Source organism: Melospiza melodia, chromosome 1, assembly GCF_035770615.1.
Source record: "Melospiza melodia melodia isolate bMelMel2 chromosome 1, bMelMel2.pri, whole genome shotgun sequence".
Lineage (NCBI taxonomy): Eukaryota > Metazoa > Chordata > Aves > Passeriformes > Passerellidae > Melospiza > Melospiza melodia.
This window is the reverse complement of record NC_086194.1, coordinates 124,750,446-124,766,530: the sequence shown is the minus strand read 5'-3', so window position 1 is coordinate 124,766,530 and position 16,085 is coordinate 124,750,446. Positions and strand designations below refer to the sequence as shown.

Below are 16,085 nucleotides of genomic sequence, written 5' to 3'. Positions count from 1 at the left end.
ATTCATTGAGTGCCACAATGAGTCATTCATTTGAAAAAAGAATTAAGTGCTTACCAATCCTTCTGCATACTTCATTCATCAGATCTGCAAAAGCTGTGGAAATAAAATCCAGAGACTAAGACTCTGTGTCTGCAGTTCAAGCACAGTCAACAGTAAGGACAAGTACTGGCTCTGAAATATTCTCCCAGAAGGTTTGAAAAACCAGTCTTTCAAAAAGCTACCTTTTCAAGCACATTAGAAATCTGAGTAATGCAGAAATGTAGCCTGTTATTTTACAGTTTCCAGGCTTTATTTAAGTGCAGTCTTGATGAATACTGCTGCAGCTGAACAAGAAAATGTTTTTGTTTTTTTTTTTTTGTAAATGATGCTGTTCAGCTGGAATGCTAACCCATTTATATACATTCTAATGGATAGGAGTGGAATGTTAAGAACATAGTAATCACAGTAAGTGGAAAGGCCTTTTTGCATGTATGCAATTGACAAAATATAATAAAAATATTTTTAAATTATCTAGTTATGTAACTTTTTCCATACTTGTAGTTTTATTGATAGTCCCCTGAGGAAATCTGTTGTAATTTTGCTTAGAGGTAATCACTGTATGCTCCCAAAATTATACAGAATCCAGATGCAATAAGCTGTATTCAAATGTTATTTGAACTGAAAAATCTCAGTTTTTCTAATCAGATGATTTTGTATGCATGAGGAACAAAGCCACAGGAAGGCAACATGTGCAGATGCCTGTATTACCCTGAACCCACTTCAGCCCTCGTATCTGCTGGTGTGGCTGAGCACAGCCAGACTGACCTGTGTCCTTGAGCTTCAGCTCACTGGAGTCCTTTCCTCTGTCGTCCTTCAGAATGACTTCATATGTGCCAGCATCTTTCTTAGAAAACTGCAATATTGTAATGATAAAACCCGTTTTCAGAACAGGTACTGTAGAAAAATATAGATTTTACTTGTGAACCCAGCTGATATCCTGTCCCTGTCCCCAGCAGGTACCCGGTGCCTGAGGCTGTCCCCATGCCCTCCAGCTGCCCTCCTCCTGCCTGGGGTGCTGGGATGGGCTTTGGCAGGAGGTCCTGGTGTGCAGGACCTTGTCCTGCCCCAGATCTGCTGCAAGGCTGGGTATGAACCAGACCCCTCTGGTGACTCTGAAAGCCTGAGTGACAAGCACTTTCCAAATGCTATTCAGAATGGAAATGTGGTCTCAATCTGTTGCTAAATTGACATGCAAAGGAAGTGACAAGCTTATTATCTCTTCTGTCATCATTTCCTGAAAATCTGAACAAGCAGTTACAGACAGACATTTGCTTTAGTGAAAACACAGACGCCTTGTGAGCTTTTCCATTTTTAAAACCCACTTCCTTTTTCAATTGTTCTGCTGGACTACCAGATTAGATCATATAACTCATGTGAACTCAACTGAAGGCTAGTGAAGACAGTCACTCACCTCTGATATCAGCAGAGTACACACGCCATCCTTGAAGTCATGTTCTTCATCTACCATTATCTCCCTGTCATCTTTGTACCACACAATGTGTGTTTCCTTCTTAATATTAGCCACCTAAAATGGATGAAAACCACACTGCAATTATTCACTTCACCTGAGCAGGGGAGCTCAGTGTTGTAATTTGGGTTAGCTTGTTCCATGGGTTAGTGTGTTCAGGTCTCTCACAGAAGAACAGCAAGATTTACAACCTGATAGCAGTGAGTTACTGCAGGCCTCCATTTCAAAATGTGGGAGGCAAGAGAGAAAGCAACAGGGATGCAAACAGAGAGAAAAGGAGACCAGGGAATGAGTTGATCCTGCCCAGGGAATTTCAACGCGCATAAACAGGCCAAAAATGAATTAGTCCCTGGATTTACAAAGACTCGTCATTCCTTTTCAGCTGCCTTTCTTTGAGTGAGTGGCTGATGGACCTGAAGAAAGAAATTCAAGCTATTTTCCAACATATTTTGTTACATGCAATGAGCTGTTGCCTCAGCAGGATTAACCTTCAGAGGCTCTGTCACTGTCCAACATGCAGCTGGGAGTACAAAAGCAAAGGGCATCTCTTTAGTCCCTTCCCAACATCTAGGTAGTGGTAGGCCAGTGTGGTGTACTCTGAATATTGTACTCAGGGTTTTCCTTTCCCCTTACCTTACATTTCAACATCACATTACACTCATCAGTAACTTCCCATCCCAGTTTATCCACGAAATGAGGACCTGTTTGAAATTACAGGAATGTTTTTAAAGGTCTCATCAATGGTATTCATAATGCAAAATGAAAGACAGATGTGTTTTACTTGACAAGAATTCCGTTATATTTTAATGTGGTTTTATTTTTCCTATTTCTGCTTCAGAAGTACCCACGTAGCACAACAAAACCCATGTATTTCAAATGAACATATATAACCACAAACAAACTCTCAACAGGCTAACACATATGTGATACTTATAAGTATTTGTATTATCACCTTGTTTCCTGTGCCACTCTTTCCTCTGGAAATCTGCTTCATCCTGTAGCTTCTTGAATACTAGGAATTAAAACCAGTAAGAAATACAAGGTTAAACTTCATGTGCCATTTGTACAATGCTGAATGTCACTGTAACAGTTCACTCCAACCCTGTCCCTTGGATGTCAGTGAGAAGCTGGCCATAGGATAAGGTTTTCACTGGACATTCCAGAGTGTCAGAAGCTGATTATGGCTAACTCAACTTCCCCAGCTGCTTGCAGTCATCAGGAGTTTTATGTGTCCTGCCTGATGATGTGCAATCCCCAATCATACAGCTGCTGGTAGGAAGGCAAATGAGAGGCAGCAGAGTCAGCAGCTGCTTGAGCTCTAACAGGTGCAGCTGCTTGTTCCCAGCTGAATGGGCTTTTTATATGGGAAATGTTCATTCCACCCATAGGAAAGCAAACCACAACATGCTGCAGTATTTTACATTTCTGTAACAATTCCTGTTTCTCCCGTCACTTTAAAAATTTCAGGTCACACACACGCTCTGTCCTTAGGAGGCAGACAAAATTGTGACATAAAAAAACTGAAAGATCTGTTGGTGTTGAAAACAGTGAAAAGCCAGCTCACTGCATAATACAGATCAGCCTACCATCACCAATGAGGACCAGACTAGATTGATTGGTTGCTTTTCCATCCTGCAGCTGGAACGTGTAAGTGCCTTCATCCTTCTCCTCAAGCTTGTCCATAATCATTTCAACAAGGCCAGTATTCTTGTCCACCTTCATTTTGTATTTCTGCAGGAGTGGAAAGTAAAGCAACAATTAATACATGTCAGAGACAGAAAATATTTGTGAAGTGTTATAATGGTCTCTTTAGGAGAAACTTTTTTTTCTTTATTTGGATTCCCACTTCTTCAGGTTCCCATTTGTACAGATCACCATCCTATTCTAGACTCACTGTCTCTAGCTCCAGCTCCAAATGTACAACCAAATAAATAAATCTGTTTATTTACTGATGCTGTACAAGCACATGTCATGCCTGTTGCACAGTGAGTACTATAATATTTTTCATTAGAAAGGTTTAGATTTGCATCTCTTCAGAATAATGCTTTCTTTGAGGGTGATTATACTGTACAAGGCTGTGTCTGGAATGCTCCATCTCTGCCTCTATCTGATATCAGTGTTGCAACAAAATCATGCCACGTCCCATCTTTGGGTGTAACAAGTTCTGCAGCCAGAAACAAACACTTGGGAATTTTCCTGTGATGTAATAAATTCCTTCAAACCACAAAGACAGGTGAGAATAAGAGCATTCTAGGGCTATAGATGAAGGAGGCAGGAGGAGTCTGTGCAATTGCAGTGATTCCTTGAAATCATAGTTAACAGAACAAGTGGTATTCACAAAAGTGGCAGGAAGGCATATAACTTCCCTTTACAAAATGCATCTGGACCGCAGAACTATGGATAAAATCTTTCTAATCCCGCTTTCCATGACATATGCTATTTCTCATGAAAATTCATCAGAGTGGAACACTAGTTGGAAGTATACTAGAGACACTAATCCTCATTGATACTCATGAAAATGCAAACACATGTAAGCAGTGAAAAGCCTTACCTCTCCATTGAAAATCTCCTTATCATTAAACACAAAATTGGCCTTTGCATTGCCAGACAGTTTTTCAGCTTGCAGCCAGAATCTCACTTCTCCTTTTTCCAAGATTTCCACTGCCAACTCAGAGATAAGTGGGACAGCTACAAAGAAGAAAGAAAGGAATGATGCCTATTTTGCCTGTGCCCCAACAACTATTGTCTGCAACAACCAGAAAGCCACTTAGTCCTCCCATGCTCAAATACTGTATGCAAGGTAACTAGCTCATAACAGCTCTTCACATAGACAGAATGCCTCTCCACCCACATGTACCTAGAATGACAGATGAGATTTAGGCTTTTGATCCTTCAATCACAAGGTCTGACCAAACAAAAAGTGTTCAAGATTTGATTTATGCTCCATTCTAAAACAAGGCTATTTCAAATGCAAGCTGCAAGTATCTGTGCAGCATTATGTGAGTCTGTATGCTGCAGAGCCATATTTAATGAGTTGTCTAATAATATTACTGTAAGACAGTGAACTGACTCAGAGGGAAAAAAAACAAAACAAAACACAAACAAATCTCCAAGCACAAAGCCAGATCAGAAAGTCAGCTGCTGAGCTGTAGGTTGGGAGATTTTTGAAAACACTCTGATCCTTTCCTGAGTGGAACCTCCATCTCCAGAATTCACCAAATATCCCAACACATCCTCAGTCTCCCCAGTACATTTTGTTTTTTTATGAGTAACTGAAGCCTCCACATATAAACGAAGTGTGTCATCAGGGAAAAAAAATGTAAAAATCATGTACTATACCATAGGTAACTCTCTTTTAGTTAGTTAGTTCCTGTTAGTAACAGTCCTCAGCTTGCTTTCACTTTAACTTTTCTTTAAGACACCATAATCAGCAACATTAAGCATGAGGAGTTAGACTCTGACATTGGAGCATTTTGCTCATCTCACTGACTTCTGTCATGTTATCTGTCTTGGTGGATGTGCAGATTCTCAGTAGAAATCACACTCTCAGCATTATGTGTGCTGCTGCGTGTGAACTCTCCCCCAGGCTCCACTTTCTCAGTAGTGTAAAGTCTGTGTTGCTGGGGTGTAGCAGCTGAGGACAGTGCACAAACACGTTGCAGAACACATGATGATACAGTCATCATGTGTGTGAAGGCACTCCTCCCAGGGCAGGCTGGTTTCTGGCTCAGTGTATGCAGAGGCTCAGCTGCAGCAGGACAGGACTGGGACCAAAGCAGGCCTGGTTTCTCTCATCCTGCTATTTGCTCCGTTCTAAATGACTGGGGTGCCTTCTGGAGCACAGCTGCCGCCCCACCCCACTGCCAAACAGACTTGGGGGGTGAGGACCCCTCAGCTCTTCCTTTGTCACACTCACTCCTTCTCCCTCCTACACCCACACCCACGTGTGTGCTCTCAGTGCCTGAGTGGCACAGGGTCTGCCTCTGATAAAAACAAAGCTCCTGGGAGGTGAGGCAACAATCCCCAGCCAACAGAGAATTATGGAAAAGGCACATGCTTAACCAGAGAGGGAACGGTCTGGAAGGGCAGCATTGCCATGAGGGAGTGGGGCAAAGACAACTCCATGGAAGTGTGTCCCTGCTCTGCAAACGGTCCATGTGAGCCTTCCTCACCCAGCACATCACTGTGTGTGTAAGAAACAGAAGGAATCTGAGGGCTTGCATAATTTCTTAAAACAAAGCAACTGAAATGCTGAAGGAAGCAAGTGGGAGTGTGAATAGACTTCAGGCTGCACTGCTTTTGTCTCACTGTCAGCTCTACAGAAATTTTAAACCCCCACTTGGCTTGCCTGTTATTAACTAAGAATATCTTAGTCTAACATGGAAGAGAGAAAAGTATCTCGGCAGCTGTTAAATAAATGGCTGAAAGGATGCAAAAGGATTCTTTTTTGGAGAAAAGTCTGATCACTTCTCAGCCTAAAGGAACTGGACAAATTTGCCTTAAAGTCTGCCATGAGCAGAAGTCTTATTTAAAATATTTCCATAAGCACTGATGGCTATTTTAGGCATTTTCCAGTGGTTTTACATCCTATTTGTATAGCATTACAAATTACTGGCAGCACTTGACAGGCAGCCCTTGGGCAATTGCTAAATGGAGGAGTTGGAAGAGTTTCTTTTTGCCTTGTACCAACACACTGTCGTACCCATACGTGGCTGTGCTCAGTAAGGCTCTTATTCAAGCAATCCATTTTCCCATGGAGTTACTGGCTGCATGTGTATCTAAGCAGAAGTTCCATTAATTGCTGCTCAGAACACAAGCAGCTGAATCTCAAACCCTGGTTGTAATATATATTTTCCTTAAAGTGTGCACAAGGGCCCAGAGTGGCCAAAGCATATGAGACAAGTTTCCTCCTTAAGGATACTTTCTGCAGTGATCTCCCTTTTCTGCCTGTGCCTTCTGGGAGCTCATGCACAGCTATATCTGTGCTGTTACCTGACACAGTGCAAAAAACATGATCTGATCTGTGTCCTGAGGCAATATTTTGTGACACTGGTAGTGAACACAACGCATGGAAGTGTCCTCAAGAAGGGAAGGGTCAGGGCAATTAAGGTCATGAGACAAGGTTTTGTGATGACCGACTTTTAGTGTGAAAATATAATTAGGAGAAGATAATTGGGAGGAGCAGGAGTAAACAAGGGTTTGGTTGGGCTGTCATTAAGCTATCAAAAGGTGATACAGTATGTTGAGAAGAGCAGAGCCAATGAGAAAAAGATGAAGAAGGAAATGAGAGAGATGATGTAGGCAAAAAGGCCATTTCTGTAGCCAAGGATTGGCTGGGCTGAGAGGTGCAATGTGGGCTGAGTTGGAAGAAGTGCCAGCACTGCATGCACTAAGTTGAAGATTTTAAAATGCAGGCAAGAGTTTTAGTGCCTGGAATGAATAAGAAGAGAATACAGTGGGAGATGAGACCAGGTTTAGGTCTCATCTTGTTGTGTGCTTTAAGATTCATTATGTAATCCAGTATTATTTCTCCCCCCTTTATTCAAGTAATATTTCAATATAAATAACCAAATCATGCTATTACCAGGGTATCATAAATGTCTGTGGAAATGACAAAAATATCATCCCAAGTGTAGAAAGCATGTTCAAATTTTGTCAAATGTTCCAGGAAAGAAGGAGAGAATGAATTTCAGCAGGAAAATTCTGTATATATAGATTGTTACAGATGAATTTACTACACTTGCCAAATTTGTTAACCTTAAATTTAACTTATGTTAACTTTGGTTGGAGTAAAATTAGAGAATCTTTCAAATTCTGGTTTTCAAATCAGGTCAAGCATGCTGAATAAGTACTAAAGCCTGTTCTGCAGAAGAAGCAAAGCCAGTAGGAGAGTTATTTTCCAGCTGTTATACAGACTTATTTTATAGACCAATAGCCTGCAATAGTTTGGGAAGAACATCAATAATATACAAATGTACTGAAAGAGGGAGAGAAAAAAAAGAATCTTAAATTTTTCAATCCAAATCCACTTTCACTTGAAATTACTATAGTGGCCTCCTACCTGATGGTGGCAGGAGGTTTGTAACCATAGACTCACAGAATGGTTTGGGTTGGAAGGCACCTCCAAAGGTCAGCTTGTCCAAGCCCCCTGCTATGAGCAGGGACATCCTGAACTAGATCAGGCTTGTGATACCCCACTGCATGCAAAGCTCTCCCCTACAGACATGACTGATTCACTTACTTGGGAACTGCCGTTCATGGCTCAGAGCAAGCAGGCGTTTCATTTCTGCAAAAGACATAAAAAAGGAGTAATATGAGGTGTGTGCATGTCTTTTGGATCTGAGAGACACAGCAGCAGGGAATAACAGATGTGAAAGCAAACTAGGCATGCTTAGTAGGCATTGTGTCTACCTTCCTCATCAATTGTGTAGCTTGATGAAACTCCATCAGTGTCTGTGACAATGCAAGAGTAAATTCCCAAATCATCTTCTCCAAGATTCTTAAAGGAAAGTTTTGACCTGTAAGGGAAAAAAAAAACCATTATGATGAAAAGGTGAAATCCATCTGAACCAAAGTCCTCCTTTCTGTCTATATTACCAGATATGAATAGCCTTGTGTTAGCTTTTGCTTTAACTGAACAGACAAATCTTTGGCTCTGTCAGCTATAAATCAGAGTAAGCCCTACCATGTGTGGTACAAAGAGTGATAGCACCAAAAGAAAAAAGGCATGTTGTCAAGGCTTTGATGACCCTGGAAGGATACTGTAGATACAGGTCGACTCAGATTCCATATGGCAGCACCATGACTGTGGTGGGCCACTGTTTCTTTCAATATGGCTTCTAGGAGAGCACACAGGCCCTTCGTGGGCTGAACCTGTGCATCCTCCTTGTCTTCCTCTGGGAAAAGCCGGAAGAAACAGAGTAGGCTTGGAGATGTTATATAAGTTACCAAATCAGGCCATGGTGATGCTGACATAAGAAAGCCTTGCTTACTGCAGCAGTTCCAAAGATTGCAGCTGTGTTACAGGGCAAAAGCATTTTTAAGAAGCCAGATAATTTTATTATTTGGGGATTTTAAATAATAGGAATAGCAATAGTAGTAGAAATAATAATAATAATAATAATAATAATAATAATAATATCTGCCTTGACTGACAGGTTATAAGGTGACAGGGTTCAGATTTTATTTCCCTGTGCCTAAACATCACCAAAGTGCCTACAGAGTAGGTCTGACTCATTCAATGCAAGCTACAGTTTCCAAATGGTCTGGGTATGGATTTGCTGGAGAACAGCATTCTCAGGAAGTAACCATCAAGTAACAGAGGCAGTTCTAACTCTTCCTGAGGTCATACATTAAAAGGATGGATTTCTGTGACAGTCTAGATCTCTCAAATACAAGACTATTGCTACCCCGGAGGGTCTTACTTTCCGCCTTTGGTATCGATGTTCAGTCGAGAATCATCCTCAATTGGTTCATAATTCTTGGACCAAATGAACTTAGAGTCTGGAGACATCTGATCACATTCAAAGTTCAAGGAAATCACTCCATTGTCATCTACATCCACCACCACTTCCTTGGTTCCTTAAAGAGCAGAACAAGGCAATTCCAGTTTCTCAGAGAATTCAGCAAACAAATTTCTGTAGATATCATTCAGAGAATGAATTAAGCAGATCCTTGCCATTTTCTCAGCTGGAACATAAATTGCTGCACTCATTGATATCCCTGGTCTTTGATTTACAAGAACAGCTCTTTTTCTAATCCACAGGTTAAAACACATCATAAATCCTCTGATTTACTTGTGTGAATCTAAGCATACACAAGAGTTGCAGTATTTGCCATGAAAAAGCCTGAAAGGGGTAAAGAAATCAAGACTCTAAATCCACTAAATGTCTGAGCTATTAAATAGCAATATTTCATAGTAAGCAGTGATTAGAGTTTTCATTATGCAGCATGGATTTCCTATTCTCTAATAGGGTAAGTGCTATACAGGGAATAACATGCAAATGTGAGCATTTGAAGAGGTGAAGAAGAGGAAGCAGTCAAGTTGTCCCAGCAGCACACATTTGTGACTGAGGCCCATTTTTGGTGACACTGGCTTCGCTCAGGGAGGTTGGTTTAATTGCTGTGCTTGGCACCCAGCCCTGCTGCCGTCTGCACCATTAATCCTGGGCCCACAAAGGGAGTGAATATTTGCAATTAGCTGCTTAAGTCACCCACCCAGTCTTGCCAGAGCCTTCAGTCATTGAGCTGGATAGGGTGACCCAGTTTGTACTTTGAAAGGCCTTGGGGGTGAATCCTGGGTCAGCAACCTGAAGGCATCTCAATTCTGCTCCCTCACACCCCAGGGGAGCTGAGGGAATTTCATCTGGGATTTGGGCAACCCAGTGAACTTGTCATCTGTGGCATTAATGTTCATTTCAACAACTTGTCTGAGAATGTCAGGGAGAGCATGTGCACTGAGAGGGGCTGGAGGACATCCAGCCTTCTTTTCTGAATAGCTCTGAGCTGGATCTCGCATCTGAATAGGGCACTCATGTCCTGTTACTCGGGCTAAGACAATTCTGGGCTGCCCAGAATACTAATGACACACTTTCTCCACAAAGTATTGTACTTCAAAGACAAGAGCCTTATTCCTGACACTGAGATTGAATGCTTTATTTTCAGCATAATTCTCAGTGACCCTCAAGCATAGTAGGAGATTTCTGTGTTTCATCATCCCAAAACTATATATGTCTTTTCCAGCACTGCAAGCAGCTCCTGTCATGGCAATCAAAGCTGTGTGCTCACAGCTTTCTTAGTCTTCACACTTTGCCATGTGCATTTAATGAAAGATGAGATTAATATTCCCATTTTGGTACTGTTATGAACCAGCCCTTGCAGCTGTGAAGCACATTAAGTACCAATATGTGATAAATGAAGTCTGAGACCTACAAATATTTTACTAGGCAACAGTATATTTGCAATTTTTTGTTATAATTTAATTTATTATATGCAAAATTCATCACTTGAAATTTCATTAGTGTTTAGCTTCTTCTAGGTCATTTGCCCATGAATCTTTTGATGGCACTTTATGTGACATGGAAAGAATTACAGCCATAAGGGTAATTTGAACAATAGAATCTTTCACATTTGTTTCAAAGCATTTTCATTGTAGTAACAATGTATAGCATTTATTTTCAGAAGTGATGATGGAATTTACCTCTAATATTTCTTTAGGTAAAAAAAAAAAAAAAACATGTCTAAATTACTGACTATATTTGAAGAACTCACTCCACCTATCCTGCAAAGTGGAGCCAAAGAAGCAGCCATAGTACTAGCAGTCCTGATTTCCCTTCTCTAGAGAGCTTGGTGGTTTCAACATTTCATCCAGAGCTTCTCTTAGAGTCACAGTAAGAAATAAAATACTTACATGCCATATCACATCTCCATTTATCTAAGCATTTTGTTGCATTGAAAGGAAAGAAATAACAGAACATAAAGCCGACATCTTCCAGACACGAGAGGTAATGGCATCGTTTTGAATACAGCCAGTCAGAGAAGTCGAATGGGACACTTTCCTCATTTTCTGAGGTTCAGGCCCTTCTCAAGTGGCTGATCCAAGCTCATAATCTAATTTTGCTTTTTATCAAGATAAACAAGGACTAAGGGCAACAATACAAGAGTTGCAATCTGCTCTTAGATTTTCCTTGTTTCTTGTGAGATCCACATATGCTGAAGAGCTTTTGTCAAAAGCCAAAATTACAGATCAAAAGTAGTCTGGATTGGTATTTGTTTACATGGTTGGGATTCCTAATTTAATTTTAGATGAAAACTGTACAAATTAAACATGGTTTTCAATGAAAAGAAAGTGGATGCAAAGTATTGAATAATTATATTTACACATTTCTTTGGATAAAGACAGCTGGCACCTTTTGTATGAAAGCAGGTATTTTCATTCAGGATATTATTTGCTTGCATTATTTGATTAGAAATCTCAGCTGTCTTGTAATTTTATACATTCACCAAAAGTAGCATTCCAGCAGGAACTTTCTAGAGAAACCTGACAATATTATATGTCTCCATCCAAGATGGTAATAGAGGCATGATTCATAGTGCAGCACCAAAATATTTGTGGTAATTTTAAAAAAATTGTGTGATTTTTCTCGACATTTTTGTGGTTAGAGTGAGAAAAGGTGGAAGCCTGCTCAGGAGGCTGTTTTATGAAATAATTGTTTTAAATAAGTTTTTGTCTTTTCTTAATACCTCTAAGAAGCTTAGTTTGGTGGATTCTGTATCAGCAGATCTCAGCTCAAAATATGGGTCAAGTAGATTTGTACACGTAAGTAATTTTCAGTTTCCCTGAGTGTTCACTGGGCTAAATCCTCACTTTCTGGTGATCCCTCAGACGTCATACCTATGAACTCTCCTTCTCTAATGGTGAGGTCTGTAAACCAAATGTTCTGCTCAAGTTCACATCTTTTGAGTGAACACTACAATTTTTTTGGCCTTTTTGGTCATCTTCACAAGAGTCTGTTTGTATTTTTTCTCAGTTGTAGTAACATGGTCAATCCTTTATTTAGGACACTTGAAGAGTTTTACCACCACAATGTTTTATCAGAAGTATGATGCACAGATATTAACCCTCAATGAAAATGGATTAGCAAAGCCAAAAGTTTAGTCTTAATAGTGGCTTAATTCTCTTATTAGAAGTGGCTGCTGCATATAGCTGTTTTCAGGAATAAATTTTTAAGGTTTGCCTTACTCCCCTTGCAGGTGATAGAAACAGCCCTGGTGCTTCAGCATGTTATAGATCTGAAATTATGTTTCCTATATTTTTCAAAGATCCTGTTTCAAACCCTTCTTATTCATACAATTACTTAGCTTATTTTTGTCCTTGTACCCCAATCTTACATGCTTTCACCTGACCATCTGCTCCTTCCAGTCTCTTTTCCCTATCCCAGCTCAATAGCAGTGACAGTCACCCCAGCCTCCCTAGTCTGAGCTTTCCAGTTCTTTTACACCCCCAGCTTCAGACCTCCTTTTTCAGGCTTTTTTTGACTTACAGCCTCACTGAGGTCTAACTCAATACTTGTTAGAATTTTTGCTGCCCTGGTCATAAGGATTGGGCACATATGAGAGCTGAGCAAGAGGATGTAAAAATTAACCTAGGGGTCAGAAGCTGGGAAAAGATCCCAGGGAAATGAAGTCTGCAGGTATAGGAAGAGAATTGTCAGAGGAGAAGAGGGTGTATGATGGATCCAGGTGGAGTTGTACCCCTGTACCTTCATACTAGCCTTATAGTAAGGTTTTGTTTAAAACGTCTGAGATTTTTAAGGTATTTGTTTAAAATGTCTGAGATTTTTAAGGTATTTGTTTAAAATGTCTGAGATTTCATTTTTGCACCTTGTAGGACCCTGCACTTCTACAATAGTCTGTAGATGAGGAAGCCACAAGTCCACGCTTGGATTTTCTGTTGGGGGCTTGGTGACAAAAAAAGTGTTGTCTCTGACCAGTCACCTCTGTTACTTGTACAGCTAAATAAGGTTTCCTGAAGTTCCAGGTATGGAGATGCTGCCTTTGCACTGGCTCCTGTGTTTCTTGCTGATCTGATAGACATACTGGAGCTTGCCTTCAAGGATGCCTCCAACAAGGAACTGCACTACTGAAAGTGATCCACTGAAAGTGATCCTCAAAATTACTTCACTGTGCTTTTCAAGCCTTTATTTTAAAGACCAAGAGAAAACATGTGTTTTCTTTTATCCTTTCCACATTACATAAGAAAAGGGGATTGATGAAGCATAAAAAACTGATTTAATACAGAAAAGGCAAAATTTACATCTGTAATATTGTTTTGTTGAGCTGATCTTATTTGGTCCTCTACTTATGCACCTACCTGTAGAGACATGCAAATCTTACAACTTTACTGCATCTTTATATTCCTGAACCTGTAGTTACGATAAGAAAATCTGTTCTGACCTTAAAACATACCAGACAATGAACTCAAGATATGGCCCTCAACTCATATCTTACTTCATAAAAAAGCTTGACCTGAGAAGGATCAGATTCTTGGCATGTAGCCTGCAGGTAAACACATTGCAACAACAGGAACCTGTGTAAATATGATGACAAAGAGGAAGTCTTTCTAACGAACCTGGTCGTGTTTCTGCTATGACAGCATCTGTGACATCTGATGGCTTCCCAACGCCAGCCTGGTTTGCTGCCCGCACGCGAAACACGTAGCTCACACCTTGTGTCAGGCCACCAATCTGGAGGAACCAAATACATACAGTGGTGTGTTGCAAAACACTGATTTTAATTTCACACTTATTAAGATCAGTCTGGGTATTTGACAATTCTATTTCCTTTCTTGTTTTGTTTCTTTTCCAGTTTTCTTTTTTTTTTATATTCAGCTCCAGAGTGACATGACTAATCTGTGTGACTTGCTCCTTCCTTGTGTGCATAGTTCATGTTCAGGCAGCGTCATTGCTGTCATTGATTTCTCAGCAAAAGGAGGACTGTTTTTGGAACAGGATGTTTTTAACTCATGTACCTTCACCTCTGAAACATCATAGTCTTTTACTGCACATAAATGCTGGCTTTGAAAAATGAAATTATCAGGGTAATAAGTGCCAGCCACACCTATTTAGAAACAAGAAGGAATTTAATAGTACAGAGTTAATTGCAGTGACTTGAGGAATTATACCGAAATTATGTCACCTGGGGATACTCCTATAAAACATATATGAAAGGATCACACTTTAAAATTACTTGTCTTTCAAATATTCTGAAAAGTATAAAAATAGCAAACCTACTTCAGGCTTATCTCTAGAACTGTGATACTGCTGATCACTTATTTCAAAGTCATTCCACAAAATTATGTATCATATGTCCTACTGAGTAAGTGGAGCCATGATCAGCGCAGGATGATGCAGTCAAAACTGACTTCCCCAAGGTTATGCTGCTATGCCAGTATTTGAATCTTCAGCAATTTACCTTCAAGTATTTCTTTTGAAGGGGCTTCTCATTGACACTTCTCCAGCGTTCCTCCTTTGCTTCAGTTTCCTTCATATCAACATAATAACCAACTACGGGAGTACGACCAGAATAAACTGGTTCCTTCCACAGTAAAACCAGAGAGTCTTTCCTAACTTCTGTGCATTTGACATCATGGGGTGGCCCTGAAATGTAAAAGTTGGGGTGTGGTGTCAAAATAAATCCCAAAGGGACCAGTGCATAAGACTCTAGAACCGAAACCAGACAGAACCCAGAACAGCACACAGAACTTATTTAACATTTAGCTCCCCTCTGTATCATACCTAGACTCAATGTACAAAATACAGCCCATGCCAATTAAAAAGACTAACCCAAAACACAATCTAATTGGTTGAGATTGGTATCTTGATCAAATATTCATGAGCTTACAAAATGGACAAATAATCCCCAAACTCTGGGAAATAAGTTAATGATTAAGCTAATGTGCTGCTTCAAGGACTGGTCTAAAGTCCACTGAAGTCAGCGGAGGTTGTTTTCATTAATTTCAATGAATGCTAAAAGGTCAGGGATCTGGCCTTGTAGTGATTTACATTTAGACAAGGGTTACAAGGTCCCATTCTTCTTTGCCTTGTACCTTAGACAGGTATTTATGTCTAGTACTTAAACTAGAAAGCAAAGTGCCAGACACAGTAGAGGAACAAAGAAGGAAAGATAAAGAAAACTAAAGAAGCTGCTTGTAAAATGCTACTAATTAAATAGGGATTATCACTGTAATGGTACGAAATCAAACTGCTGGCAATTCAAGCCTGGCCATGAACTTCAGTGTCCCACAGACTCCCCTGCAAAATGCCTGCATTAGATAATCAGTCCCAGAGCACCCTGGGCTGTGTCCCACTCGGGATCCTACCAGGCACAGCAATGGTCCACTCTTCACACTTGAAGGACTTGCTTGGTTTGGAGGGTGCCCCAACCCCCGCCAGGTTAGCAGCAGCCACCTGGAACTGGTACACCATGTTTTCCTTCAGGTTTTCTATCTGCAGGATCAATGAGATGGTACTTATTAACTTTGGATTAGGACTTCAAAAGAAAGTCACAATAATAATTGTTGAAAACATGAGCATGCTTTGAAGTGTGCCTGAAGATGGAAGCATTATTGACATCTTAACATGATAATTATCTTGGCTTTTCCTCTCATCAGTGATGGAGCACACATGAGTGATCCTAGCATACTCAAATTGCAACCCCCTTTTCCTATTGATAGATACTTTGGTAGGCAGGGAGGAAACAAGGCATTGTTCAACAATCATCTTAGTCTGTCTCGTGGTATGGAGCAAGTTCACTTAAGGCAAGAGTTGTCCTCACAGTGGGGTGAAACTCAGTCCTGGCATTGCTTTTCATTTCTAAAGCAGCTCAACGAGGTTGTCTCTAAATTGGGTCAAGAACTGATCACAAAAACCAGCTGGCACAGAGCTGGTTTTAGCACTAGCAAGCACTGGGATATGTCCACCAAAACAGCAGGAATTCCATTTATTGTGAGGGCCTACTTACAAAATATCAGACTATGTCAGTGAATTTACAGATGACAAATGGTTCCAGACTAACAAAT

General features: G+C 40.4%; 1 protein-coding gene across 7 annotated transcripts in view; it reads right to left on the bottom strand.

Annotated features, from left to right (window-relative positions):
* MYOM1 (myomesin 1) overlaps positions 1-16,085 on the bottom strand; it is a 72,177-nt gene that overhangs the window by 14,769 nt on the left and 41,323 nt on the right. For all 7 annotated transcript variants that reach the window (XM_063166943.1, XM_063166960.1, XM_063166980.1 and 4 more), the window contains 13 exons: positions 15,387-15,513; positions 14,480-14,664; positions 13,638-13,752; positions 8,932-9,088; positions 7,919-8,025; positions 7,749-7,793; positions 4,059-4,195; positions 3,094-3,238; positions 2,460-2,519; positions 2,141-2,208; positions 1,451-1,564; positions 805-892; positions 55-93 (listed from right to left, as the gene is read on the bottom strand). In XM_063166943.1, coding sequence (XP_063023013.1) covers positions 55-93; positions 805-892; positions 1,451-1,564; positions 2,141-2,208; positions 2,460-2,519; positions 3,094-3,238; positions 4,059-4,195; positions 7,749-7,793; positions 7,919-8,025; positions 8,932-9,088; positions 13,638-13,752; positions 14,480-14,664; positions 15,387-15,513 — 1,387 coding nt within the window. The remainder of the gene's footprint in view (positions 1-54; positions 94-804; positions 893-1,450; positions 1,565-2,140; positions 2,209-2,459; positions 2,520-3,093; positions 3,239-4,058; positions 4,196-7,748; positions 7,794-7,918; positions 8,026-8,931; positions 9,089-13,637; positions 13,753-14,479; positions 14,665-15,386; positions 15,514-16,085) is intronic.